Below are 26,678 nucleotides of genomic sequence, written 5' to 3'. Positions count from 1 at the left end.
AGTGGGTGTATTTTGGTTGATGTTATTTGTTAATGTCAAACCTAATTGATCTAGGACATCTAGTCCCCATAAATTTATGGGAAGATGATCCAATAAATACGGCTGTATAGTTCCTTCACATCCTTCAGGATCCTTCCAATCTAATACCATTGCACTTATATGGGGATAAGTTGCCACTCCTAGGCCTCGAAGCGTTTGAGTGGTTTGTTGTAATGGCCAATGTTTTTACCATTCTTGACGAGAGATGATGCTAAGGTCAGCACCTGTATACAGTAGCCCATTAAATTCATGTCCTTGAATATTTAGTTTTAGCATGGGGCGAGAATCTAAATTTAAAGAAAGCATAGCCCAATCTACACCTATGGAGCCTAATCCCTTGGAACCTCTTTCTACAGTACGACTGGAAAATTTATCATGTAGGCTGGGTATTATTCGTAACTGTGCTATTCTATCTTCTGGTGAAATTACTGATATACCCTTTGGAGAACTGGCTATAATTTTTATTTCACCTTCATAATTGGGATCAATTACCCCAATTGATCCCAATTATGAAGGTGAAATAAAAATTAAAACTTATCATAAGTCCTTTTAGAGTAGAAGAGCTGCGTCCCAATAATAAGCCTACTGTTCCTTTGGGAAGAGGTCCTTTCACCCCTGTGGGAATGATTTGAACTCCCATCTCTGGAGTTAGTACTGCTCTGGCGGAGGCGCAGATGTCCAACCCTGCGCTCCCTCTGGTTTGTCTGATGAGGGATCTGATGGACAATGTGTCCTGGGCACCACCCTGATGGGGTTGCTGGGTTCCTCTAGTGCTCTGTATATTTGTGGTTTTGGGCCCCGGAGCATTGGGCCCCCCTGTCCATTTTTTAGCAATGGAGCCCAATGCCTTTCTCCACAATATCATGGATAAACACTTGGTCCTTGTTCGTTTTTTGATAATGGAGTACCCTCTATGGTGGTATGAGAACGGCATTCATTAGCCCAATGTCTCCCTCTACGGCATCGTGGGCAAATACCCGGTATTCTACTCCTTTGATACCTAGTTTTGTTAAACCCTCCTCCTATGGGGCAATTCCTTTTAAAATGTCCTGTTTGTTCACAATTGCATGTTCTTGGCCTGGCATCTAAAGCCTGTTTTACTGCAGCTGCCACAATTTGCCCTTGTTCATTAATGTCTCTGGCATCTAAAGCCTGTTTTACTGCAGCTGCCACGACTTGCTCTTGTTCATTAATATCTCTACATAATTTAATATATGTGTTGAAATCTTCATGTTTCCATGGTCTAATGATATCTCTGCACCAACAATTCGCTTGGTCATAAGCCAGTTGTTTTATTAATGGCATTGCTTGTTCTGTATTCCCAAAAACTCTGGTAGCTGTTTGAATAAGCCTATCTACAAATTCAGCGTAAGATTCATTAGCTCCTTGTATTATCTTAGATAATTGACCTTGTAAACCTCCATGTCCTTGTAAAGTCTTCCATGCCCTAATCGCCTCTACAGCAATTTGTGCATATACGCCAGGATCATATGCAATTTGTTGCTGCTGATCCTCATAAGGTCCCTTTCCTAACAACATATCTAGATTTCTCTGAGGATAACCAGCTGCTGCATTTTGCCTAGCCGTCTCCTTGCAAAATTCCTCATTGGCAACCTTCCATAACAGGTATTGAACTCCATTTAGCACAGCTTTACACATATTAGCCCAATCTGCTGGCGTCATGTTCAAGTTGTTAATGGATTCGACCAAGCTTACAGTGAAAGGTGCTTGAGGACCATAGGTTGTTACAGCCTCTTTTAGCTGCTTCACTGTTTTGAAATTTAAAGCATGGTAAATTCGCTGCCCTCCTACCTCAAATACAGGGCATGTTAATACTTGAGATCCTGTCTCAGGATCCCAACTATCAACTGCAGGGGTTGGGGGCCTCCCAGCATATGGAGGTGGCCTTGTTAGTTGGACATTTACATCCTCTGGTGATAGAAAGGTGTTAGTAGCAGTCTCCTGTTGTGACTTTTCCCCTGATGGCTTTTTCTGCTCTAAACTTTCTTCCTCTGTCTGACTAGTTTGAGAGACCTTCTCTTTTACTTGAATCTTTTCCTCTGTCTGACTAACTTGAGAGACCTTCTCTTTTACTTGAATCTTTTCCTCTGTCTGACTAACTTGAGAGACCTTCTCTTTTACTTGAATCAATATGTCTTCTCCTTTCTCTACCATTGTCTGAACTGAAGGCTTTGGACTAAGCAAACCAGATACGAACGTCCACAATGGCAATGTACCAACTGGCAGAGTCCCTGGGCTTTTCTTTTCTATTCTTTTTAAATCTTCACCATGATGGTTCCATTGTGATATATTTAACAACTCCTCCTTAAAAAGCCATGGGCTACATTTTTGTATTGTATCAACGTATGCCCTGACTGCTCTTGATTTTACTGGGATGCCTCCTTCCTCTAACAATTTACTTAACACTCTTTCGGTTTGTTTTTTACTAATTTCTGATCCCATATTTCTATTATAATACAACCCAACAAGATAACACCAAACAAAACCGAGATAGAATGAAATAAAAATGGAACAACAAAAATTCATTATAGCCTTTCTCCCTATCTGTTCCTCAGACGCAAATAGTTTTTCCTCAGATGTGAGCGATTTTTCTTCCGTCTCACTCATCTCCAGGGACAGGCAACTTAAAACAAAAGTGAAGCAAAACAAAAGAGGAATCTTAAAATGGCTACCCATCCTCTCACCCTGCCCTCAGGGGCGAGCAGTTTACCTTATCACTTACCCTCAGTCGCTCTCCGCACGAGCCACCAAATGCCACAGTCTGACTGGGCACAATTCAGGAGCCACTTGTCAAAAGAAACTAACTTTATTTTTAGAATCACACATGCCAAACAAAACAGCTCCTCAGGAAAAACCCTCAGAGCCCAACTGCCACCACTGGCTTCCCACAAGCCACACCCCCCACCACCGGCCTCTCCACCTCCCACAATCCTCCTGTTCTTGAGGCCGATTGGCTGGGTCACATGGGCGGAGCCAAAAAAGTCCCCCAATGAGCAGCTCTGTGGCCTGAAAGGGCAGGGAAACAGCCCAATGAGCATCACCGCAGAGGAGCCAATCAGCTAGATGTTGCTGGGGCTGCTGTGAGCCAATCATCAGCTAGCAGTCTGAAAGGGCAGGGAAACAGCCCAACGAGCATCACTGCAGAGGAGCCAATCAGCTAGATGTTGCTGGGGCCGCTGTGAGCCAATCATCAGCTGGCAGTCTGAAAGTTTGCTGAGGCCCCTTCGGCTCTGGCTCTCAACACCCGTAATCCCAGCAGCTTAGGGGGCTGAGACAAGAGGATAACAAGTTCCAGGCCAGCCACAGCAATTTAGTAAGACCCTAAGCAAATTAGTGAGACCCTGTCTGAAAATAAAAAATAAAAAGGACTAGACATGTAGCTCAGTGGTACAGTACCCCTGAGTTAAATTCTCAGCATAAAAAAAATACAAATAATAATAAATGTTGGTAGGGATGAGAGAGAAAAGGTACAGTCATACATTGTTGATGAGACTGCAAATTAGTGCCACTACTATGAAAAGCAGAAAATGCGGAGAAATGGATAAAACTGGAGACCATCATGCTAAGTGAAATCATCCAGACACACTAAGTCAAAGATCAAATGTTTTCTCTGATATACTGAAGTTACTCCAAAATAAGAGGGGGAGGGGATTTCATCAAAATAGAAGAGAAATCAGTATAATAGAAAAAGAGCATTCAGATGCTGGGGGTGCTGGATAAGAGAACAGAGGAATGAACCTGACTTAACATTCCTATGTACACATAAGAATATACCACAGCAAATCTCACCTTTATGTATATCCACAAGGCACTAATTTAGAAAAAAAATTTATAGGGCTAGAGTTGTGGCTCCAGTGGTAGAGCACTCACCTAGCATGCATGAGGCACTGAGATTGATCCTCAGCACCATTCAAAAGTAAAATAAAGATATTGTGTCTACCTAAAACTAAAAAATAAATATTTTTTAAAATATCAGTAGAGTATAGGGAAGGAAATTGGAGAGGGAGCAGGGAAGGGAAAGAGAAAGTAAGGCTGAGTTAGAGCAAATTATATTCTATGCTTTTATAGTTATGTCAAAACAAATCCTAATGTTATATATAACTAAAAATAACTAATTGAAAATATAAAAAGAAGTATAGGTATATAATAGAATATGCATATATAAAGTTTAGGAAAACACGTTTTGAAACCTTTACCAAAAATAACGAAATATAGTATCTTCACTACTCTCCACTCCTTTTATGTAATATACCTCATTACAATATACCTCATTATAATATACCTCATCACATGCACTTAGTTTACATGTGATTCTGAAATGTCTTCACACTTTTCAGATGCTTTCTTTCCAAAGTTTTAAATGTCTTTTTGAACCATTGTTTTGTTTTGTTTTACAGCCCAGTGAACCAGCAACTGTCAGAAACAGAACCTAGATTTTGATTACTAGACAACAGCAAATAGATTTAGAGGACAATCAACCATTGCAAACATTAATCTTAATTTTATTTTCAAAATCTCAAATGTGACTGCATATCTTTTAAAAAATTTTTTTATTTAAAATCATGACAAAAATTGTAGTAGATCACTCAGAGACATTGATTATAATCATTCTAGAATATATCCAGGAGCCTAATAACTATTCAACACAATTTATTTTTTTGGACTAGGGATAGGCTCAACTTGTTTAACAGCAATTGCCTAGCATAAACAAGGCCCTGAGTTAAAGCCCCAGCACTGCAAATACATAAATAAATAAAAATTGTTATTCCCACATTCACATAGATTTAAATATATTCACATACATACAAATTAACATAATAAGACTCCAGATCAATAGTCAGCAAACTTATCAAGGGTCAAGTAGTGAACATTTTAGGCTTTTCAATCCACACACATTCTCTATCACACATTCTTCTTTATTTTTATTTAACAATCTTTTGTAATTTTTATATTGATGCATTATAATTATATATAGTAATAGAACACATTGTTGCATATTTGTGCACGCACATAATATAAAAATATAACTTGATCAATTTTGTTCTCTGTACCTCCCCTTTCCCTTTCCACCTCCTCCTCCTCACTCCTCTTCCCCTCCCTCTATTCTCCCTTCTGTTTTTCTTTAACAATCTTTAAAAATATAACATCCAGGGTGCTGGGGATATAGCTCAGTTGGTAGAGTATTTACCTCATATGCTCAAGACCCTGGGTTCAATCCCCAGCACCGTCAAAAAAAAAAAAAAAAAAAAAGTAACATCCGTGGGTGTACAAAAGCAAGCCCAATTTGGCTCACAGACTTTGCCAACCTCTACTTTAGATAGTATAGGTTGAATTAATATAAACTTTGAATGTAAACATGTAAATAATAAAATAATAAATTGTCAATGTGTAACTAAGCTTGGAGATTATAGATAGAAATGATTTGTTTAACAAATTAAGAGGCTGAGAAAATCTTAGGTGCTATCTCAAGGAAAAAAGCTTTCATTCTCCAGAGCTCTTGAAACAGAGGCCCTAGAAACCCAGGTAATTACCTCTCAGGAGAGGAATGACAAAAACATTAAGAATAGAATAAGGCCCTAGGTTCAATCCACAGCTGAATAAGAAGTGGTGGGGAGAAGAAGAAAAAGAAGGAGGAGGAGCAGGAGAAGGAAGAACAGGAGGAGGAGGAGGAGAGGGAGGGAGGGAGGGGAAGAGAAAGGAGAATGAAGAGAAGAATAAGGAAGAGAGAGAGAGAGAGAGAGAGAGAGAGAACATGTTAATCAATTTTCTGTAGCTATACCTGAGGCTATGTACTGTATAAAGAAAAGCATTTTAGCCAGGCACAGCGGTGCATGCCTATAATCCCAGTGACTTGGGAGGCCAAGGCAGAAAGATCACAAGTTTGAGGCCAGTCTCAACAACTTAGCAAAGCTCTAAACAACTTAGTGTCTCAAAATTAAAAGAAATAAGAAGAGTTGGGGATGAAGCTCAATGGCAAATCATCTCTGGATACAATCCCCAGTACCAAAAGAAAAAACAAAGTGGTTTAGGGTTGGTAGTATAGGTCAATGATAGAGAGCTTGCCTCACATGTGCAAGGCCTTGGGTTTGGACACCACCACAAACACACACACAAGTTATTTTCTTCACATGTTAAGTTCAAGGGCCTAGTGCCAGTATCAACTCAGCTCTGGTGAAGACCTCATGTCAAAGAGCATCACAATGGCAAAATACATGCAATAGACATCATGGTGAAGTGGGAAGCTAGAGAGCAGGGAAGGAGTCAGGCTTACTCTTTTATAACACCTCACTTGAGTGAAAACAACCAGGATCCCAAGAGAACAAACTTAATCCCATCTGAGGGCAGCACCTCCACTAGGCTTTGTGTCTTAAAATTTCCACCACCTCCCAACATTGTCACACTGAGGACCAGACTTCCATCACAAGAACCCTTGGGGACATGCTCAAACTATATCCAAACAATAGCAAACATAGAAAATTTGATTCAAATCTCGAGTCATAAAGGCATTCTTTCCAAATTTCAGATGCTAATTAAAAACTAAGCTGGTTCTCAACATGTAGCCATACCCCAAGGTGAGGTACAATAGATGCATTTTGTGGGGGAGGGGGGGTGCTAGGGATTAAACTCTACCACTCAGCCCACAGCCTCAAGCCTATTTTATATTTTATTTACAGATAGGGTCTCACTGAGTTGCTTAGCACCTGGCTTTTGCTGAGGCTGGCTTTGAACTCATGATCTTCCTGCCTCAGCCTCCTGAGCCATGAGGATTACAGGCATGCACCACTGCACCCAGCTGCATTTATTTATTGTTAATAATTCTACAGAGCATTGCTTCAGGGATCAGAGAGGAAGTGTTAGTATTAAATTTAAAAATCAGTTATACCTTAATTTATTCCACAGATTTTTCTGAACCACGCTATTTACAAAGCACTCCTATAGGCACTAAAGAAAACAAACTGTAACAAATACATCTAGACTTTCTTGCTCGTCACCTCTCTGTTGTGTAGTTCTCATGGTACAGATATAGTACCTTATTTATGCAAATGGCATTAAATAACTTATTTTTATTTTTAAAACCCTGTGGAGGATCCCCTAAAAAGTTAAACATAGAACTATTATATAACCTGGCAATGCCATTCTTAGAAACATATTCAAAAGAATTGAAAACAAAGACTTGAAAACTTGTATGCAAATGTTCACAGCAGCATTTTTCAAAATAGCCAACAGAAATGAAGTTCTGATACATGCTACAACATGAATAAACCTTGAAATCAGTATGCTAAGTGAAATTCAGACAGAAAAGAACAAATATTGTGTGATCCCACCCATATTAAAATGTATAAAACAGGCAAATTCATAGGGACAGAAAGTAGATTAGAGATTACCAGGGGTTAAGGGGGAAAGGAAATAAAGAGTTACTGCCTAATGAATACAAAGTTTCTGTTTAAAGTGGTAATAAAAACATTTGAGAGATGAGTAATGGTATAATACTGCAAATTTAATTAATGCCAATAAATTGAATACTTAAAATTATTAAAATGAAAATTTTTATGTTACATATATTTTGCCACAATAAAAAATTTTGAACCATATGCAGTATCTATTTTTAAATTTCTATATAATTATAAGCCATATCTTAATTTACATAAAGTATCCAGTGAGACAAAAGTGTAAAGTTATGCTAATAGCAAATTATCCACAATATGTTAAATCTGAATAAAGCAGATTACATGCTTTTTGCCAATAATTAGTTATATTAGAAAGTACTTAGAACATGCTAACAAAAAAAAGTAGATTATATATAAAGAGCACATATGATATTTTCTCATATTTTTGGGGGGGAAATAAGTATAAAAAAGCATAAGATAGAGTTGAATATGATATATGAAAATATTAATCTTTTTACCCATTGCTATAGTCTGGATTTTAAATGTCCCCCAAAGGCCCATGTATGGAGGTTTGGTGTCCAAGGAGGTGCTAATGGCAGGTGGTAGAACCTTTAAGAAGTAAGGCCTAGTGGGAGGTCTTTTGGTCACTAGAGGCATGACATTTAAAAATATAGTGAGACCCCATTCCCTCTTCTTCATTTTTTTTTTTTTTTTTTTGCTTTCCAGCCATGAGGTAAGCGGTTTTTTTCTGCCATGCACTATTACTATGATGCTCTATCTTACTCAAAACAATGGAGCCAACTTAACATGGACTGATACCTCTAAAACTGAAGCAAAACAACACTCTCCCAAAACAACCTTCTCCCTTTATAAGTTTATTAGCTCAGTTACTTATAGTTACAGAAACTGACTAATAATACCCATGAACAGGCATTACTCAGGTAATAAAAAAAATAAAAATAAAAACTAAGAGCTATGCTCAGTTAACACTGAGTTCAATCCCCAGCACAAAGAAGACAAAGGTGGGGAAGGATGAGAAAAAGAACACAATGAGGAAAAGGAAGCGGAGGAGGAGGACTGCTCAGAGTACCATACAGTCTGGCTCTGTAATATTTAAGAAAAACATAGAAAAGTTGAATTTGGAAGCTATAGATTGCTACTGATAAATTTGCCCAGCAGTGTTTATGATCACCACAGAATGCAATATGTATGCGTTATGATATTTATTGCTCAAATATCCCTGGAAAAGAGGATATGACAAAAATTATTTTCTTCAACTGAAAAATATTTATTGAAATAAATATGTACTAGGGACTTATGAGATAGTAATATTTAGAGAGTGTCAGTAATCTAAAGTATTCTCTCTCCTTCTCTTTTTTTTTTTTAGGATATATACCCCTGTTTTAGTTGATTTTTTCACTACTGTAACTAAATGAACCCAACCAGAACAACTATAGAGGAGGAAAAGTTTATTTGAGGGCTCATGGTTTTAGAAGTCTTAGTCTATAGAAGGCTGGCTCCATTCCCCAGGGCTCCAGGTGAGGCAGAATACTATGCCAGAAGAGTGTGGCTAAGGGAAATAGCTCACATGATGATCAGAAAGAGACTCCACTCTCCATATACAAAATATATACCCCATAGCCATACCCTCAATGAACCACTTCCTCAAGCCACTACCCACCTGCCTCCAGTTACCACGCAGTTAATCCCATCAAGGATTGATTAATCCATTGATTATGTTAAGGCTATAACCCAATCATTTCTCCTCCAAACCTTCTTGCATTGTCTCACACATGAGTTTCTGGGGGACACCTCATATCCAAACCATAATAACCCCCATTCAACATCTTATATGTTTCTTATAGTCTTAGAAAAGTCATTCATGGTGTCCTCCTGGCCTCTCAAGAGATTCAGTCTTTTGCCAGGGGCAGAAGGATGTGGTAATAGGGAATGAACAAGGGTACTTTTATTTTGAGACAGGTTCTTACTAAATTGTTCAGACTGAACTCAAAATTGTGATCCTCCTATTTCAGCCTCCCAAGTGGCTGGGATTATAGGTGTGTCCTGGCACCCAGCTCTGAAAGGTTGAGTCTTTGAGAACATACCTTTGTTGTTTTCACCTCAGGACTTTACTACAATAGCACCATGAAGCTGGTTCAAAAGTATATAAACAGTGGGGCATGGTGCAAACACCTGTAATCCTAGTGGCTCAGGAGGCTGAGGCAGGCAAATTGCAAGTTCAAAGCCAACCTCAGCAATAGCAAGGCCCTAAGCAACTGAGCAAAACACTGTCTCAAATCAAAAACTAAAAAGGGCTGGGGGTGTGGCTCAGTGGTTAAACACCCCTGGATTAAATCCCCAGTACCAAAAAAATTAGTGTGAGATGGTACAGACTAGAAAATGTAGAGGACAAAAAAAAAGTGTGATGAAAACCAGCCAGTTGCTGACAGATTCTAAGATTATCAAGTTATTAGGTGATGAAAGATCACAAGCAGTTGGAATACTGATATCTAGTCTTCATTGATATGTGAAAGATATATGTCGGAGACCAGCTCCAACAGGGGGTCTCAGGAGACGAACGGATGGTGAGGAGTCAGCGAAAGAGGGGTGGAGAAACAACACAGACACCAAAGTGCAGGTGTTGATCCCAATCTTTACTTGTGAACTTGATCATATATACTTTTCATTTTGGCAGGCTCACAGTACTTTGTGGTTACAAAACAGGAATCATTATTCAAAGAAACAAAATATTACCTAGCTACAATCAGAATAGAAGAATGTAACTTGGCTTGTGCATAAGCAAACATTTGTACTTTCAGTTCGTGTTTTGCTTTGAGCTGTTTCTGCTTAGTTAACTTTTAATAATAATTACAAATGTCCCAAACTATTGGCCTATACCTTGACTATTCTTTCTTGACTTACTGACTGGAACCGGTGCCATGGTTATGGCAAGTAGTTGACTTGTTATTAATTTTAATCAAACAAGAGTAAGAGCACAAACCATTGTGCACAGGAACAAGAACAAGTTGCCCAGTACTAAGCACTAATCTGTCTTCTTAACATTAATTTTTCTTCTCTAGACTTTAATTTAATTTCTCAAAAACTTCCTTGACAGGAATACAGGGAGTTTTTCATTAGACATTAACAATTTACACTCCACAGCTGAATCATTGCATTTAGAGCAAACAGATCCATTCTTTAGAAGTAGTTGTATTAATTGGGAAAGTCATGTTTTTTCCTTCATACTTAATGGTCATATGAGAAGTCACAACTATACTTATTAAAGGAATACAAAAACAAATTAGCCCATTCCCAGAAACATACTGCGCTCCTCCAGAGGATGGACGCCTTGCGCCATCCACCTCAGTAGGGCCTTGCCATTGCCTGAGTCAGGGGAGAGGCGCAGCAGATATACAACATGCTGTTTTGAATTAACAATTCTGTGGTTAACGTGGAGACCCTCTGAGCTCTTTATGAGCATTTCTGTGAAGAATGTCACTGGGAATTTTGGACTCAGAAAATGGCAGAGCAGATCTAGGCAGCAAGCCTCAACTCCTCCACATTTCAGAAACTAAATAGCAAAAGAAAAAGAACAGCTAATCAGAGAGGTGGGTGACAGAGTTAACACTCTAAAACTCAATATTGGACAGTTTGAGACATGGAAGTATAAGGAAAGAATTGAATGAAGAAAATAGAGAGGAGAGGCAGCTCAACGATATACTACACAGGTTTATTCAGGACAAACCTCCTAAAGGGCATCCAGTAGAAAACGAGACTCAGTATTCCTCTTATATCCTGGGGTAGATATAGGGGAGAGGGGTGATGGAATGTGAGGCTAGGCCATTGATAGGGGGTTGTCAGGGAAGGATCTTTGTGGTGTCACCTTCTTAAGGAACCAGGTGTTAGTCAGGAGTTCAGTCCCAGATAACAATTTCCTTTCTTATGATGACAGAATGTTGGGGTTTCCTTGCATGATGAGAATATTGTCTGTGGTTTAGGTCAGGTTGAGTCAGAGTAGCCATGAGGTGATTCTTATTGTAAGATGGAGGAAATGTTTCAAAATGGTGTTATCTATATCAAGTTCTTCCTAACAGGACAGAGTTGGAATACAGTTACTGGAGCATAAAATAAGGACAGAAGTCCTTGAACCTGAATCCTGATAAAGATGGGGGTAACAGAGAGAAATAAGGACAGAAAAAGCCCATGAGCTTACTTCCTTAAGAACAGTTGAATGAAAAGCAGATCAAGGTGAAAGGTGACAGAAGCAGCAAAGATAGTGAAGAAGATCACACTGTTGCACCCACATTGTGGGCTGAAAACTGCCAGGCAGGAAAGTCATTTTATATATAACCAGCCTCCCTAGAGGAAATTAAATCAATACAGCTTTTTCCCATCTACATATAGTAAAAAATAAAACTATAGGGAATGACTCTGAAGTGGGTTGTCTCAGTAAGCCATGTAGAAAGCACTTGTAGAGGGATTGCTGCTAGCTGAAGGCTACTGAAATCCACTCCTCCTCACCAAGGACAAGGGGAGTGGGGTGGAGCTGACCTGAGAGCAAATCACTCCAGGAGAATGTTAACCCTAACCCAGCACTCCCAGTCTCCACAGGAGCTCAGGCAAAGACAGGCCAACTGACACAATCTCAGTGACAGGTAAAACCCCAGTAATTTGTGGCAGCCAGGGTAGAAGTTTCTGTAACACAGAGAGCCCATAGAGCCTGCAATCACAGGCTCCACAATTCCCAAAAGCCACCAAGTGCTTAGCCAGCACCATTACATAGACACTCCACCAGTGGGGAGCAGGGGAGCAAGCACTCCATGATTCACAGCAACCAGCCACAGCAGTAGGAGCTCAGGCAAAGGTGGGCCAACTGACACCCTACCCCAGTCACAGAGACAGTATCCTGGGCAATCTGCTGCAGCCAGGGTGAAGGCTTCTGAGCCACAGACTGCTCACATGGAAGCCCCAGAGGAGCAAGTGCTCAGCAACTTACAACCACAAGCCAAAAGAACTCAGATGCAGGTGGGTCAACTAATACTCTACCCCAGTCACAGGGATGGTACCCTAGTAATCTACATCAGTCATGGTAGGAGCTTCTGTGCCACAGATCACCACAGAGAGTCTGCAATCACAGGATCTATAGTAGCAGATAACCACCAAGCTCTTTGCTGCTATAAAGAAGGCCATGAAGAAGGGAATGGACATTCAGCATCCCATAGCAGTCAACAAGAGCCCTAAGCCCTGCACACTGTGTCCCCACACCCAACAGTAACAACTAGTGGACACAGCACCCTCCAATAACACTTGGGCTCCTGGGCTGACTAACAACACTGCTGGTAAGAAAACCACAGAAACCAGGAAAGCAGCTCCTGTGTCCTATCATCTCTAGGAGGATCCATAGCTGTGAGAACCAGAGTCAGCAGTTAACTCAATTTTAACTCAGACACACAAAATCACAAAAGGCGTTTCCTGAGGATAACCCCAAGAGGCCAGTGGAGAACCTCAACACATACACAAAGGCAGTACAGCCCTCAAAGGGGCTTAACAGAGCAGTGTCACACAGAAACCAGCCACCAGATGCAAGCCCACCAACCTGTGACCTATGATCTATGCACTTCAGACCACCATAGGGCACCCAGCACCACAACAACCAGACTACAATAACTCTACCTAATATCACCACACTTCACACACACCCCAAAATATACACAGGGAAGCCCACACTTAATTTGATAGTGCTAGATACATGAAGCTTTACTTTAGGGGGACACATCAAACTGCATTCACTAACAGGGAATAACTCTCTGCTAAATTACAGACAATTAGAAGCCATGTTCTCTAGCCCACCAGAAAGCTAGTAGGAACCTGGACACATCAAAGATCAAAGGAGACCTTCCAGAATTGTATCAGAGGTCAGCCAGTGTGAATCCTATCTCCACACCCAGGGAAAATTAGAGGTAAAGCTGAGGAGTGGTGGGTGTCTTCTAAAGGTTACAAATCCTGATGAAATCCAAATCAAGAAGATTCCATAAGAAATCTCCACTCTTTGGCATAAAATATCATAAATAGCTCTAATAGTTTTGATCTTACAGATATTACTTTTCATATTGCAATGATAAATATCCCCTTATTATTTGATTTTGCAGCCCTTGACCCAATTGATTGCTCTATTTCTTTTTATTAGTAATTATTTATTAGTAATTATTTTATCTTTGCTTTCCTGCCTCAATTTTACAGTTCCTTCTTTTAGTCATTCTTTTCTCTCTTGCACTACCTTCTTCTGCCTCAAATACCCACCCTACTTTTTTCTTCTTTTGCTTTTATTTGTATCTTTTCTTTTTCTTTCTTTTTTTTCTTTGCCAATTTTTCTTCTTGTCCACTTTTCATCCCCTATATAGTGTAATAATTTTACTATCTTTAATAACTAATTTCTCAACATATTCAGAACATTACTACAATTTCATATTAGATTAGAGAAGCTGTGAAGAACATTTTCAATAAGTTTTTCCCCTGTGAGGCTTAGTATTACATGGCTTTGCTCTAATGTTATTGTAACTAATAGGGTTTAGTATCTTCTCTCAAAGTGGTACTGATACTAGGCATAACAGAGGACACACATTGAATGGGATATGAATACTTGGATATTTGCCCAGCCTGGGCAATTAAGGAAACTCATTAAATAGTTCCTTGCACAAAAGTAGAAAATATAAACATTCCAGCAGATGGGTAAACATACAAACAATACAAAAAAGTAAGGAAACTACCACCCCAAACAACCCACAACACTTCAACAACCGATCCCATTGACACCACAGTGGAGGAAATGTTGGATAAAGAATTTAGAAAGTTCACACTTAAAATGCTCAATGAACTAAAAAAAGATGTAAGGAATAAAACATACACGCCATTTCAATAAAGAGACAGAGATTCTGAGAAAGCATCAAAACTGAAAATGACTCAATAAATCAAGTTAAAAATTTAATTGAAAGATCACCAATAGACTAGACCACATAGAATACATATTTTTCAGGCTTCAAAGACAAAGTATATAAACTTGAAAATAAAGTCAACAATAAAAAAAACATGTAAAGAGATCATCAGAATAATCAAAAAATTTGGAATAATATTAGAAGACCAAATTTAAGAATTATTGGCATAGAAGAAGGTACCAAAACAAAAACTAAAAGAAATGTACAACCTTTTCAATAAAATAATATCAGGAAATTTTCCAAATCTTAGGAGTGAGAGGAAAATACAAAATGTGAATGTGTAACTGATGTGATTCTGCAATTTGTATTTGGGGTAAAAATGGGAGTTCACATCTCACTTGAATCAAATGTATGAAAGATGATATGTCATGAGCTTTGTAATGTTTTGAACAACCAATAAAAAAAAGAGTCATTTAGAACCTCAAACAGCCAAGTTAAAAATTATCCTCTTCGTCAGGCCCGGTGGCACACACCTGTAATCCTGGTGGATCAGGAGGCTGAGGCAGAAGGATTGCAAGTTCAAAGCCAGACTCAGGAACTAAGTGAGGAGCTAAGCAACTCAGTGAGACCCTGTCTCTAGAAAAATTACAAAATAGGACTGAGGATGTGGCTCAGTGTCTGTGTCCCCCACACACAAAAAAATCCTGTTCAAGAAACAGATAAAAAATCTTCTTGATACAGAACAAGGACATAATTTTTTAAAATTGCAAGATAAAAACACTAGATCACATTTAGAGGTAAACTAATTAGGATTTCTACTAATTTCTAATACCAGACCCTAAAAGCCAGAGGGCTTGGAATAATATATACCAATCCCTAAGAGATAATGGGCACCAATAAATACTGCTATATCCAACAAAACTATTCTTCAGAATTTAAGATAGAAACAAAAATATTCATAACCACTAAGCTAGCATAATAGCTAAACTATGTAACCAACCTAGATGCCCCTCAATAGATGAATGGATAAAGAAAATGTGGTACATATACACAATGGATTATTAGCAGCCTTAAAGAAGAATAAAACTATGGCATTTGCAGGTAAATGGATGGATCTGGAGAATATCATGCTAAATAAGCCAACTATAAAAAACAAAAGGTCGAATGTTTTCTCTGATAAGCAAATGCTGATCCAGAATGGCAGGTGGGTGCAGTTAGGGAAGAATGAAGAAGCTTTAGATTGTGCAAAGGGAAGTAAGGAGGCGGGAGGAGGTATGGGGATGGGAAGGATGGTGTAATGAGACGGACATTATTACCCTATATATATGTATAATTATACTAACAGTGTGGCTCTGCATTATTGTAGCCAGAAAAATGAGAAGTTTTTCTCCATTTGTATACAATGTGTCAAAATGCATTCTACTATCACATATAACTAATTAGAACAAATTTTAAAATAAATTTATATATATTCAATGAAATATTTCACACAGAAGAAATGAAAAATAAATATCTTAGAAAGCAAATGGATGAATCTCATAAGAAGAATAGTCAATTGAAGAAGAATCAAGCAATAGAAATAAATCAAGATAAAGGAAATAAAAATCATCTCCCTATAATAGCACTGAATATAAATGATCTAAACTCTGCAATCAAAAGACATAGATTTGCAGAATCGAGTAAAAAACGTAAGACCTAACCATATGTTGTTTACAAGAGACTCGCCTTACAGGCAAAGACATTCACAAGCTAAATATGAAAAGATGGAAAAATAAATGTCATGCAAATAGAGACCAAAAGTAAGCAGGAACAGCTATTCTGACATCTAACAAAGTAGATTTTAAGTCAAAATTGACCCAAATAGACAAAGAAGGTCGCTTTAATACTGGTTAAGGGAATCATCCAACAAAAAGATACAATAATTGTAAATACTTATGCCCCAAATATTAGTGCATCTACATACATAAAACAAAACCTTCTCGATATAAAGAACCAACAAGACCAAAACACAATCATAAAAGGTGATTTTAATATATGTCTTTCACCAATAGATAGATCATGCAGACATAAATAAAGATCCTTCAGAACTAAAAAATATTATTAATCAAATGAACATAACAGACATCTATAGACTATTTCATCTGTCAACAACTGAATTCACTTTTTTAGCTACACAGAGAACCTTTTCTAAAAAACATCTTATTTTAGGACACATAGCAAGTCTTCACACATGGAAAAAAATACATAAATTCCTTGCCTCTCATCACATCATAATAGAATGAAATTACAAATCAATAACAAGATAAAAACAGAAATCATATTAATACCTGTATATCAAATAATATACTTTTAAATGAGAAGTGGGTCATAAAAACAATCAGGGGTGAAATCAAAAAAATTCTTAGAAGAATATGAGAACAGAGACACAACATACAATAACTCTGGGGCAGTATGAAGGCAGTTCTAAGAGGAAAGTTTATAGCATTGAGTGACTATATTAAAAAAATAAAAAAGAAAGATCCAAAATAAATAATCGAATACTACACCTCAAGATCTTAGAAAAGGAAGAATAATGGGCTGCAGTTATAGCTCAATGGCAGAGTGCTTGCCTCAAATGTGTGAGGAACTGGGTTCAATTCTCAGCACCACATAAAAATAGAACAAAATAAAGACATGCTGTCCATCTATAACTACAAAAAAAATTTTTTAAAGAAAATGAAGAATAAATGAATTCCAGAATTAGTAGGAGACAGGAAAAATTAAGATCTGCATCAAAATTAGTGAAATTTTGTAATTAAAAATAAGTAAAAGTATCAATGCAACAAAGAGTTGGTTCTTTGAAGAGATAAACCAGGATCTACTAGAAAATAAAAAGAGGAGTAAAAAAGACTGTTTTTCAATATTACTGTATATCATCTCTTCCTTATCTGAGTGCTCACAAATCACCTGAAAATCTATTATAGAATTTTTCCCATAATAAAAGGCAAGAATAACTTTGTATGAATTAGAAAAACTACCATATTTATTTATTTACTTAAGAAAGGAATAAAATGATCTTCCTTTCAGTCACAGAATAGGTGAAATCAATGTGAAATATACAGTATCTAATCTGAGTTTTGTCTATAGATATAATTTAGGAACAGGGTAAGCAAAAATAAAAGTTTAACCACACATATGAGGAAATCATAAAGTAAGTTTAAAATATTATATCAAAGGATATCTTTAATTACAGAAGTATACTGAAGGAATTTAAAGGCAAAATCTCACATCTTCTGTTTACTTTCAAATAGTTCAAACACACACACACACACACACACACACAGTCTACATGTTGTACATGTGTAAGCATACATAGCAAAATGCTAACATTGCTTTATCTAAGTAAAGGGTTTGCTATTCCTTCAACTTTATGGTTTAAATTTTCATAATAAAATACTGGCAGAAAACAAAACTCACAGTTTTTATATGGTCTTACATTATATGCTCTCCTGACCATAATATATGCCCATAAAAGGGATAGTCTGTCAACTAATTAATATACCAAATTATTTAAAATATAAGATGGCATATGTTCAAAAGTGATCAAATCATATTGCTATGGAAATACCAGGCTCCATGTAGATTTTCTAAGCAAAATTTTGCTTTTAACAAAGCCTGGTTTTGATTGGCCTCATTGACAAAGAAGTTATACTTTTGAAACTCTTGGTTATCCAGCTAACTGTTTTGCATAATGCTTTGGGACCATTTCTATAAACTAGACTCATTATATGAGCAATCGTAGCCACTAAGATCTGAATGTACAGGTTGTTGTTGCTACTCTTATGGCCAAAAGAGAAATCCTTGCCAGAAAGAATATAAAAGAGTAGGCAAAAATAATTCTCCCTTTAGGCTAAATTATATGTAAGTTATATAAATATAACTTATGCTAAAAGCAATTAACATAAAAAATGTTCCTAGGCTGGGATATAGCTCAGCTGCTAGAGTGCTGGCCTAAGATGCATAAGGCCATGGGTTCAATCCCCAGCACAATCACCAAAAAATAAAATGTCCCGGATGATCTATTTAAATTTAATGTTAGTTAAAATGTACTTACTTCATCCATCAGACTTGAAGAGAAATAAAGCCCACAATGAAACTGAATTTTAAATTATTACAATCTCATAGAGCACACTGGCATGATCCAAATAATATGGGAAGGAAGTACCAGCAACTCAATTATTTAGGTCAGAATTATACATGTTGGCCTAAAATATTCATCTGTACATAATGTGTAGCAAAGTTACACATTCTATCTAACACTGTCCCACTGAGAAACCCTAATGAAAATATATTTGTTCAATTAAATCTGAAATCTTGACTACTCAGGATGAGATAAAATAATGTTCTGATGTGGAAGCAAAAAAACAGGACTTTGAACACTGAAACTAAACTAAATAAGCAACAAAGACCAGAAGAAGGATTGGGGCTGTAGCTCAGTGGCAAAGCGCTTACCTTCCATATGGGAGGCACTGGGTTTGATCCTCAGAAACACAGAAAAAAATACACAAATAAAATAAAGGTATGCTGTCCATCTACAAATACCAAAAAAAAAGAAGACCAGAAGAAGTATTATTGAGAAAAGAACAATGGCCTAGATGATATAAGAAGAAGAAGAGAAGAGGAAAACAAATAGGAAAGGGAGGAAGGGAAAGAAGAGGAGGAGGAGGAGGAGAAAAAGGAAGAGGAGGAGGAGGAGGAAGATGAAGACAAGGACAAGGAGGATGAGGAATTAGAAGAGAAAGGACTGAGAATGCAGACAATGAGAGCTAGGTCCAAGGTGATGGTAGCTACAGTAAGAAAATAAAGCAGGCCAACAATGATGGAGAGCAATTTTAAAAATCAAACTGGGTTATAAACTTAAAGAAAAAAGAAAGATAAATCTAAGTGATGTTGTAGAAAAGATATGGGAAAGCAGGGTGGTATGATCTCAGGACAATTTTTAAGCTTTGGGTTCAAAATATATCTAGTAAACAAAAAAAAAATATTCCAAATTTGTGGGATTGATCCTGCAGAACCAAAAGAGATCATCATTGATTCTAATCTTAAAAAATTAAAAGAAATGATTTTTCAAACTCCCAGATAAGTAAAGAAAGCAGCAGCAGATGTATGAGGTTAAAGTTATTTGGTAACAAATATTTTTTTAAAATTTAAGATTTCAGACTTGGTTTTCTAATCAAATATGTACATCCATTAGAGTAGATTATAAAACTTAAAGACAGCAAACAAGTTTAATTTCACATAATGAAACCAACTTCATGTGCATAAGGAAATAATAGATATTGCTTAATTAGCGTTGACTATGTGGCAGGCACTCTTTTCTACACATTTTGCACATTAAAAACTCAATTCTAACAACAACTCTAGAAAAAAAAGCTAATAATATTATTCCCAGGGACTGGGGATGTGGCTCAAGCGGTAGAACGCTCGCCTGGCATGCGTGCGGCCCGGGTTCGATCCTCAGCACCACATACAAACAAAGATGTTGTGTCCGCCAAGAACTAAAAAATAAATATTAAAAATTCTCTCTCTCTCTCTTTAAAAAAAAGCATACATTTAAAAAAATATATTATTCCCAGTTAATTGATGAGGAAATTGAGGCACAAAGAGGTTAAATAACCTTTCTGAACTCATATAGCTAGCAAGACAGCATTAGAAACTCACTTAAAGATAGTACTTTTAACTGTTATTTCATCCTTCCCCTCTATGAAAGATGATGAGTCAGGTCTGGACATAATGGCTATCTGAATAAAATCTATAAAAAGCTTAGGCTTTCCAATGATATTACTTGAGTTCAAATGTCAGTTTTTCCCCTTACTAATGTTAAAAGAAAAATTGTTAGATAAATTAAATTTAGAAAAATTTATTTGAGAATAACATGATTTATTATTTAAACAGCTCTCAGAATCAGGAGAGATTCAGAGTGCTCCACCCACTGCCCAGCAAGTGGGCAGGCAGTATTTAGAAACAAAAAATGAACTGATATTCCAAAACAACGTGATTGGTTATAGTCCGACATTTGCTTCATATGGACATGGTCTGATCAATTGGCAGCTTGTGATTTGCTGAAGTTTGCAACTGAAATTGTCTGAGATTTCATTATTTGTTATAAGAACATACTCTTTAATTAGTTTTTAGTTGGTTTACATACTAAATTAGATTTTAAGTTTTCTATATACTGAGGCAACTTTAAGCCAAATATAATTTAATTTAGCATTAGCTATGTAATCTTTGGAGCACCACTTAAACTTTGGAGCACCACTTAGACCCTATGAGACTCAATGCCATTCTATGAAAATGGGGATCTAATGCTTCATTTACAAAGCAAACTGAGGTTTGGCAGAGATAATATAAGTGCCCAAGTTCAGAATCTGATGCAAAAAAAACTCAGTAGATAGTAGCTAGGACTGTAATTATACACAATATACAAGGAAATATAAAGCACATTATATTTACTAAAAAAGCCAACTTAACTTCTTAGATGTAGTTTATAGGAAAATAACAGATTGTCATACAAGATAGTTTTAAAACACTTTTGCTCTGATATTTAAATCAAAATTACAACAAGTGGTAGGCAAAATGCCTTCCATAGAGTATACTGTACCTCTTTGATGATTTTCACCCCTTTTGGATCCTTGATATTAACAGCTATGCTCTAAAAATCAAAATATATATATATATATATATATAATATTATCATAAAGGATTTTTTTATTATTGACAGTCCAACAAGAGAGTTATTCACATCGTAAATTCTCCTCTTAAAGCAAAATTATATCCCTCATGAAGAATTATTAAATCATTTTTACTGATTATATTCGCTATCAGAATGATATCAAGGATTATAATAAATGGTTTTCAATAGTAATATGAGTATTAGAGAGTTAGCATTCTCTAAAACAATGTAAAGAATCAAATGATTTCTCTTTCATAAAATGATTTCCACTATAAATTCTCATGAAATGTTTTAAGTTAATAGAGAAAGAAGACTAATTTTAAAATCCCTGCTTCTATTTGATAACTGATGAATAAAGAAAACTTCATATTGTTTGAAATATTAGTTATATCTACAAAAAAAGCCATGATGCTATCCAAAGCTTTGTGATAATAAAAAAACTACACAAATAATGCAAAAATAAAAGAAATTATGATATCCTTACTTTTTTATTTCGGTTAACACTGAGAAAATATGTACTTTCTGTACCCACAAAAGGTGGCCCCCAAGTTCGTGTATCATCACCAGCTCCTAAAAAAATAACAATATGAGCTATTAATTCTTAGCTCCAAAACATCATGAGAGATTTTTATAAGTTCTGAATAAGTATTAGTGTCAGATATTAACCATTATAATTATCTGTACAGGCAATAACAATTAACTTTTATCACCAGCCCTCTAAAAAGTAAAGAATTTATGAACTTGGATAAAGTTTTAAATTCTAGTCATTTAAATGGTATAATCTATTAACCATTAAACTTTATTTACTCTCTTGAGATGGATCAAGGCATAATCTTTTTGAAGGGAAAAAGAGAATAAAAATTAAATCTATTTATTTTTTAAAAACCCACAAGAGAAATAGAGTGCACAAGTAAGAATAGAAAAGAAGTATTAGTTCTAACAGGACATAAACCAATAATTACACAAAGCAATAAATACTAAATACCAATGGAAGGACATACTCAAAACATTGACAGGGAGGAGGGTGTTGGGGAGAATGAACTACAAGGGTCCACCAAGAGAACTACCCAATAATAAGCCCATCAGTGACTTTGTGAGAAATGTATGTAAGGCCCAGATATTTGGTATATGATAGGACCTCTCAGAATCACCAGCCACTTCCTTTTTTTAAAAACTCACAATATTTTAAAATAGAAGGAAGAGGAGAAGCAACAATGCCAAGATAAAGTTGAGATTCATTTAGTTTAAATATTTGCATGCATCTCTCAGGTGGAAATAGGTCAGAAGTTACTCTGGAGGCCTAAGAAAGCTTTCCTCTTCTCTTATCCTTAGAATATAGCCATGATTTTAGAAAGACAGAAAGATCAGTGTCATTTGACCTGAAACATAAGATAAAAGATCACAAACTATTAAACCAGAAAGCTTGAAAACATGTTTTATTCGACCCACAGAGTTTCTAAGTTTTTTAACAATCTGCTAAGATTTCAAAATCTGGAAATCTCATGTAAAAACTTAGCCTTTCTTAAATGGTTTTTCAATCCATTCATTGATTCAACACTTATTGAGCACCAGCTAAGTGAAGATACTGCTCTATCCAGGGCAAAAATGCAATGAACAAAAGACCAAAATTCCTGATCTCATATCCCTGCTTATAGGTACAATCTGGAGTTTCAGTGGCCTCATTTGCTGCCCTTCCAGCCCATTTCACTCACTTACATTCCCTGCCAGGTTCTGCAGGCATTATAGATTACACATATGGATTTGCTAACTCTAAAAGAAAAGATAAAAACTATACTTAAGTTTGATATGCTCTTATTATTACATAAGTAAGAATAAGTCCTAAGTCAGAAAATGCAATCAAATTTTATTTAATTGAAGAAATGAAAAAGTAGACATAAAAAGAGAGTCTACTAGAATTTAGAAATACTATCAAGTTGCATTCAATGAAACTGCTACTAGTCATTTTTCCTCATATCCACTTGAGTAAGTATCTCAAAAACCCATAACAATTGAATATATATTATGAACATTAAAATGTATTGGGCAAGAGGGTTTATCAGCCAAAAAAGGAGCAATAAACACCTGCTAGGTGTTTGAGAGGTAATAAAGGCCTTGACAAAGAAAGTTCTCCTCATAGTGGAACCTAAAGTACAAAGGAGAAACAGGGATAAGTAAATAAGGAATATTAATTTATCAAAGTAATGTAAGTACAATTACTAAACTGTGACCAACTGAAATAGAAAGAAAAATTAGATGGGATGCTCCATACAAGAAAGGAAGACACAAGAAAACCAATGGTTGAAATCAGGAGGTGCTCTGATGTTGAAATCAAATCAAAATGTATAAATTAAAAGCTTTAAACAACTGGAGTGGGGAGTGTTCAGCTAAAAAAATAAATATTCTTCAGTATATATCCAGTAATGACAGAAAGTGATAAACTTTGTTGACTGGATATATGAAGCAAATGTCTCAGGAAAGCAGGACTCTCCAGGCACTTCTATTATCTGAGACTGATAAACACGGGCTCAGATGAATATAACAAGATAAAATACAATAATATATAATACTCCTATGCTGATCAGAGAATCTTCTGCTAACTGCTTTGGCCTCATAGGAAGATCTGATTAGCAGGAAATAGAATCTTCCAGGTCAAATATTCTACTTTAAAATATGGTTTATCACTTATGGTAAATTAATGTTGATATAATTATAAATTCATCTCTATGAGCCTTATGGATAAATGCACACTAATCAGCACTAGACCATTCTCATTAATTTGAGAATTCTGTTCCAAATCCATAAGGACTAAATCTTAGAACATAAATAGTAATACTAATTTTTGATAACTCCAAGATAAGCTGTCTATAGAATAATGACATGAAGAAAGTATCTGTACCTCTAAAGTGCTTGTGGAAAGAAATGGCACACAACAAAGATACTTTTCAAAGCAACTTTATCAATAATTGCATTAACTAATCACCATAATGTTTAAAGCACCAAATAAAAGTGAAAATTGCATATACAGAAGACATGTATTTGATGGGAAAAGAAGGAAAAAAACTAGAAAGATGTGAGATAAAAAAAATAATATAAGCTGATATGTTGTCCTCTCAAGCCCTTGATTTATTTATTTTTTTATTTTTCTGTAGTTGTAGATGGACAGAATGCCTTTATTTATTTGTTTATTTTTATGTGGTGCTGAGGGTTGACCCCAGTACCGCAAACATGCTAGGCAAGCATTCTACCACTGAACTACATCCCCAGCCCCGCCTCAAAACCTCTAAACTCTAAAGTGGTAAAGTTTTTTTATTTTTTTTTAAATAGAATAGAATGACAGGTTAGGGTATTTGGGTTGATTTTGATGGGCTTTGATTCCTTTTCCTTCTCTCCTCCTTCTGTATCTTATTTCTTCCCTTTTATCATGCCCTTGTCTTTGCCATCCCTTCATCCCATGCGCAGGGAATGTAGTCACACTCACTCTAATCTCAATCTCAATGGTGCAGCTTGTATGGAGCCTAGAAAAACCAGAAACTGAGCTGAGAACCTAGATACTCTTTACTAACTATGTAAGCTTGAACATATTGCTTTACCTCTGTGTCTTATGCTTCTATTTTCTCATTTATAAACAAGGAATAATATCAGCCTATATGGTTATTGTAAAGATTAAATTAAAGTCAACAGGGTTTATTCTTTTTTTAATAGATAGATACAATATCTTTATTTTAATGTGGTGCTAAGGATCAAACCTGGTACCTTACAAGTGCTAGGCAAGCACTCTACCACTGAGCTATAACCCCAGTCCGGCAACGGGCTTAGAACTTAGCCTGGCTCTATAATTGTTTTTATCATCATTGTTATTATATGTTTTAACAGAATGTTTCAGGTATGTGAAAAGGTGCTAACTTCAGTCTTAGTTCTTGGCACCTTTATAGAGTAAAAAAGGGATCACAAGCACAGGTTCAGAGGAACACAAGAAGTGGAAAAAAGAAAATAATCATTTAAATTATCTCCTCATCCCATTTATAGGATATCCAAACATGGAAACTTAAGGAATTGCTAAACATATTTATTAGCCTGATTCTATTTTTTTAAAACAAGCAATAGCTTTACCTGGTCTTTCCAGTTTTATAACTTCTGCTCCAAGATCTCCTAAATTCATAGTAGCAAAAGGTCCTGCCAGCACTCTACAATGTTAACAATAATAAAAAAAAGACCAACTTGAAATTTTTTATTAATTATTTTCTTAATAGTCCATCAACACAGATAAGCTTATATAATACTAGCAAGAATCAAAATTGTAGAAACTGTTATTTGGCCATATGTATCAAGAGCTTTAAAAAAGTATATCCCCTTTGATCTGGTAATTCTATTTCTAGAATTCTATCCTGAAGAAGAAATTGAAACTGAGGCAAATATTTGTATCCAAGGAAGCTTAATTTATAAATGTGAAATACTGGGGAATTATTAAGTAATTTAAAACTAAAACTAAAACCTATATAATACAATATCATCTTACATTTTTTGTTTAATTTTTTTAATATTTATTTTTTACTTGTAGTTGAACACAATATCTTTATTTTATTTATTTTTATGTGGTGCTGAGGATTGAACCCAAGGCCTCACACGTGCTAGGCGAGCACTCTACCGCTGAGCCACAATCCTAGACCTGTTTAATTTTTAATAACAGAAAAATATTCAAAAGGAAACTGTATATTTAGCTATTCCCATACAGTAATCTCATGAAGTCCTTAAGGCCCAAGTCAGATGTTTTCTTAATGCATTTCATAAGCTCTTAAATATCTTGTATTTCAACTGGTAGATGTATAAGACTAAGAATAATTATGCTTTTTTGTTTGTTTGTTTAGGGAACAAAAAAGTTAAAAAAGCATTGCCAAAAATTCAAATAAAACTAAAAAAAATACTGTTGTATGCTTTAAATGCCAATAAAACTGTAATTCCAATATAGTTCCAATTATTTTTAAAATTATATATGAATGTGTAGATTGACAAAAATGCACAAATATTACACTAATTGTCTCTTAGAATAGTGCGACTCCAGGAATTTTTCTTTACTCCTTCTCCAAAATTTGAACATAAGCAATAAGTATCCCCCTATGATCAAAAAAAGTAATTAAAAATTGTTGAGAGAAGGGAAAAACTAATCACTAAAATATAAATAAACAATACAAACCTTGTTAGATCTAGAATTTTTACACCTGACAATGGCTTCACGTTGTCAATATCTGGAACAAAACAAAAACATTCTAAGAATATTAATTAATACTTTTCAGAAAGAACAAAGCAGATTTCTCCACATTTAGTTTTATGTAGTCTCTATTGTTATCAAAAACAATAAGTTTTCTTCACAATGATTCTGCTTAACACAAAACCTCACCCTGATCCCAGTGAATGTCCACTAAAGCCTCTAATAATAAAATATTCCCAATTAATAGCATCCATAGCCACACTGAAATATTTTTTCTAATGAAAAATAAAAACTAAAATAGTGACATGTAATATATAGGATAGTAAAAGCAATAACAAAGATCTCCAAATATTTGTTCTCTCAAGACAGGGAGGAAATAA

At 35.9% G+C, this 26,678-nt stretch overlaps 1 protein-coding gene across 3 annotated transcripts in view; it reads right to left on the bottom strand.

Moving 5' to 3' along the window:
* Positions 1–26,678, bottom strand: part of Sugct (succinyl-CoA:glutarate-CoA transferase) — a 694,998-nt gene that overhangs the window by 643,729 nt on the left and 24,591 nt on the right. For all 3 annotated transcript variants that reach the window (XM_076864086.2, XM_076864094.2, XM_076864102.2), the window contains exons 2-5: positions 26,284–26,335; positions 25,203–25,276; positions 21,577–21,662; positions 21,021–21,071 (exon numbers count right to left, since the gene is read on the bottom strand). In XM_076864086.2, coding sequence (XP_076720201.2) covers positions 21,021–21,071; positions 21,577–21,662; positions 25,203–25,276; positions 26,284–26,335 — 263 coding nt within the window. The remainder of the gene's footprint in view (positions 1–21,020; positions 21,072–21,576; positions 21,663–25,202; positions 25,277–26,283; positions 26,336–26,678) is intronic.

The sequence above is a fragment of the Callospermophilus lateralis genome, chromosome 1 (genome assembly GCF_048772815.1).
Source record: "Callospermophilus lateralis isolate mCalLat2 chromosome 1, mCalLat2.hap1, whole genome shotgun sequence".
Lineage (NCBI taxonomy): Eukaryota > Metazoa > Chordata > Mammalia > Rodentia > Sciuridae > Callospermophilus > Callospermophilus lateralis.
This window is presented reverse-complemented; position numbering and strand designations above follow the sequence as displayed.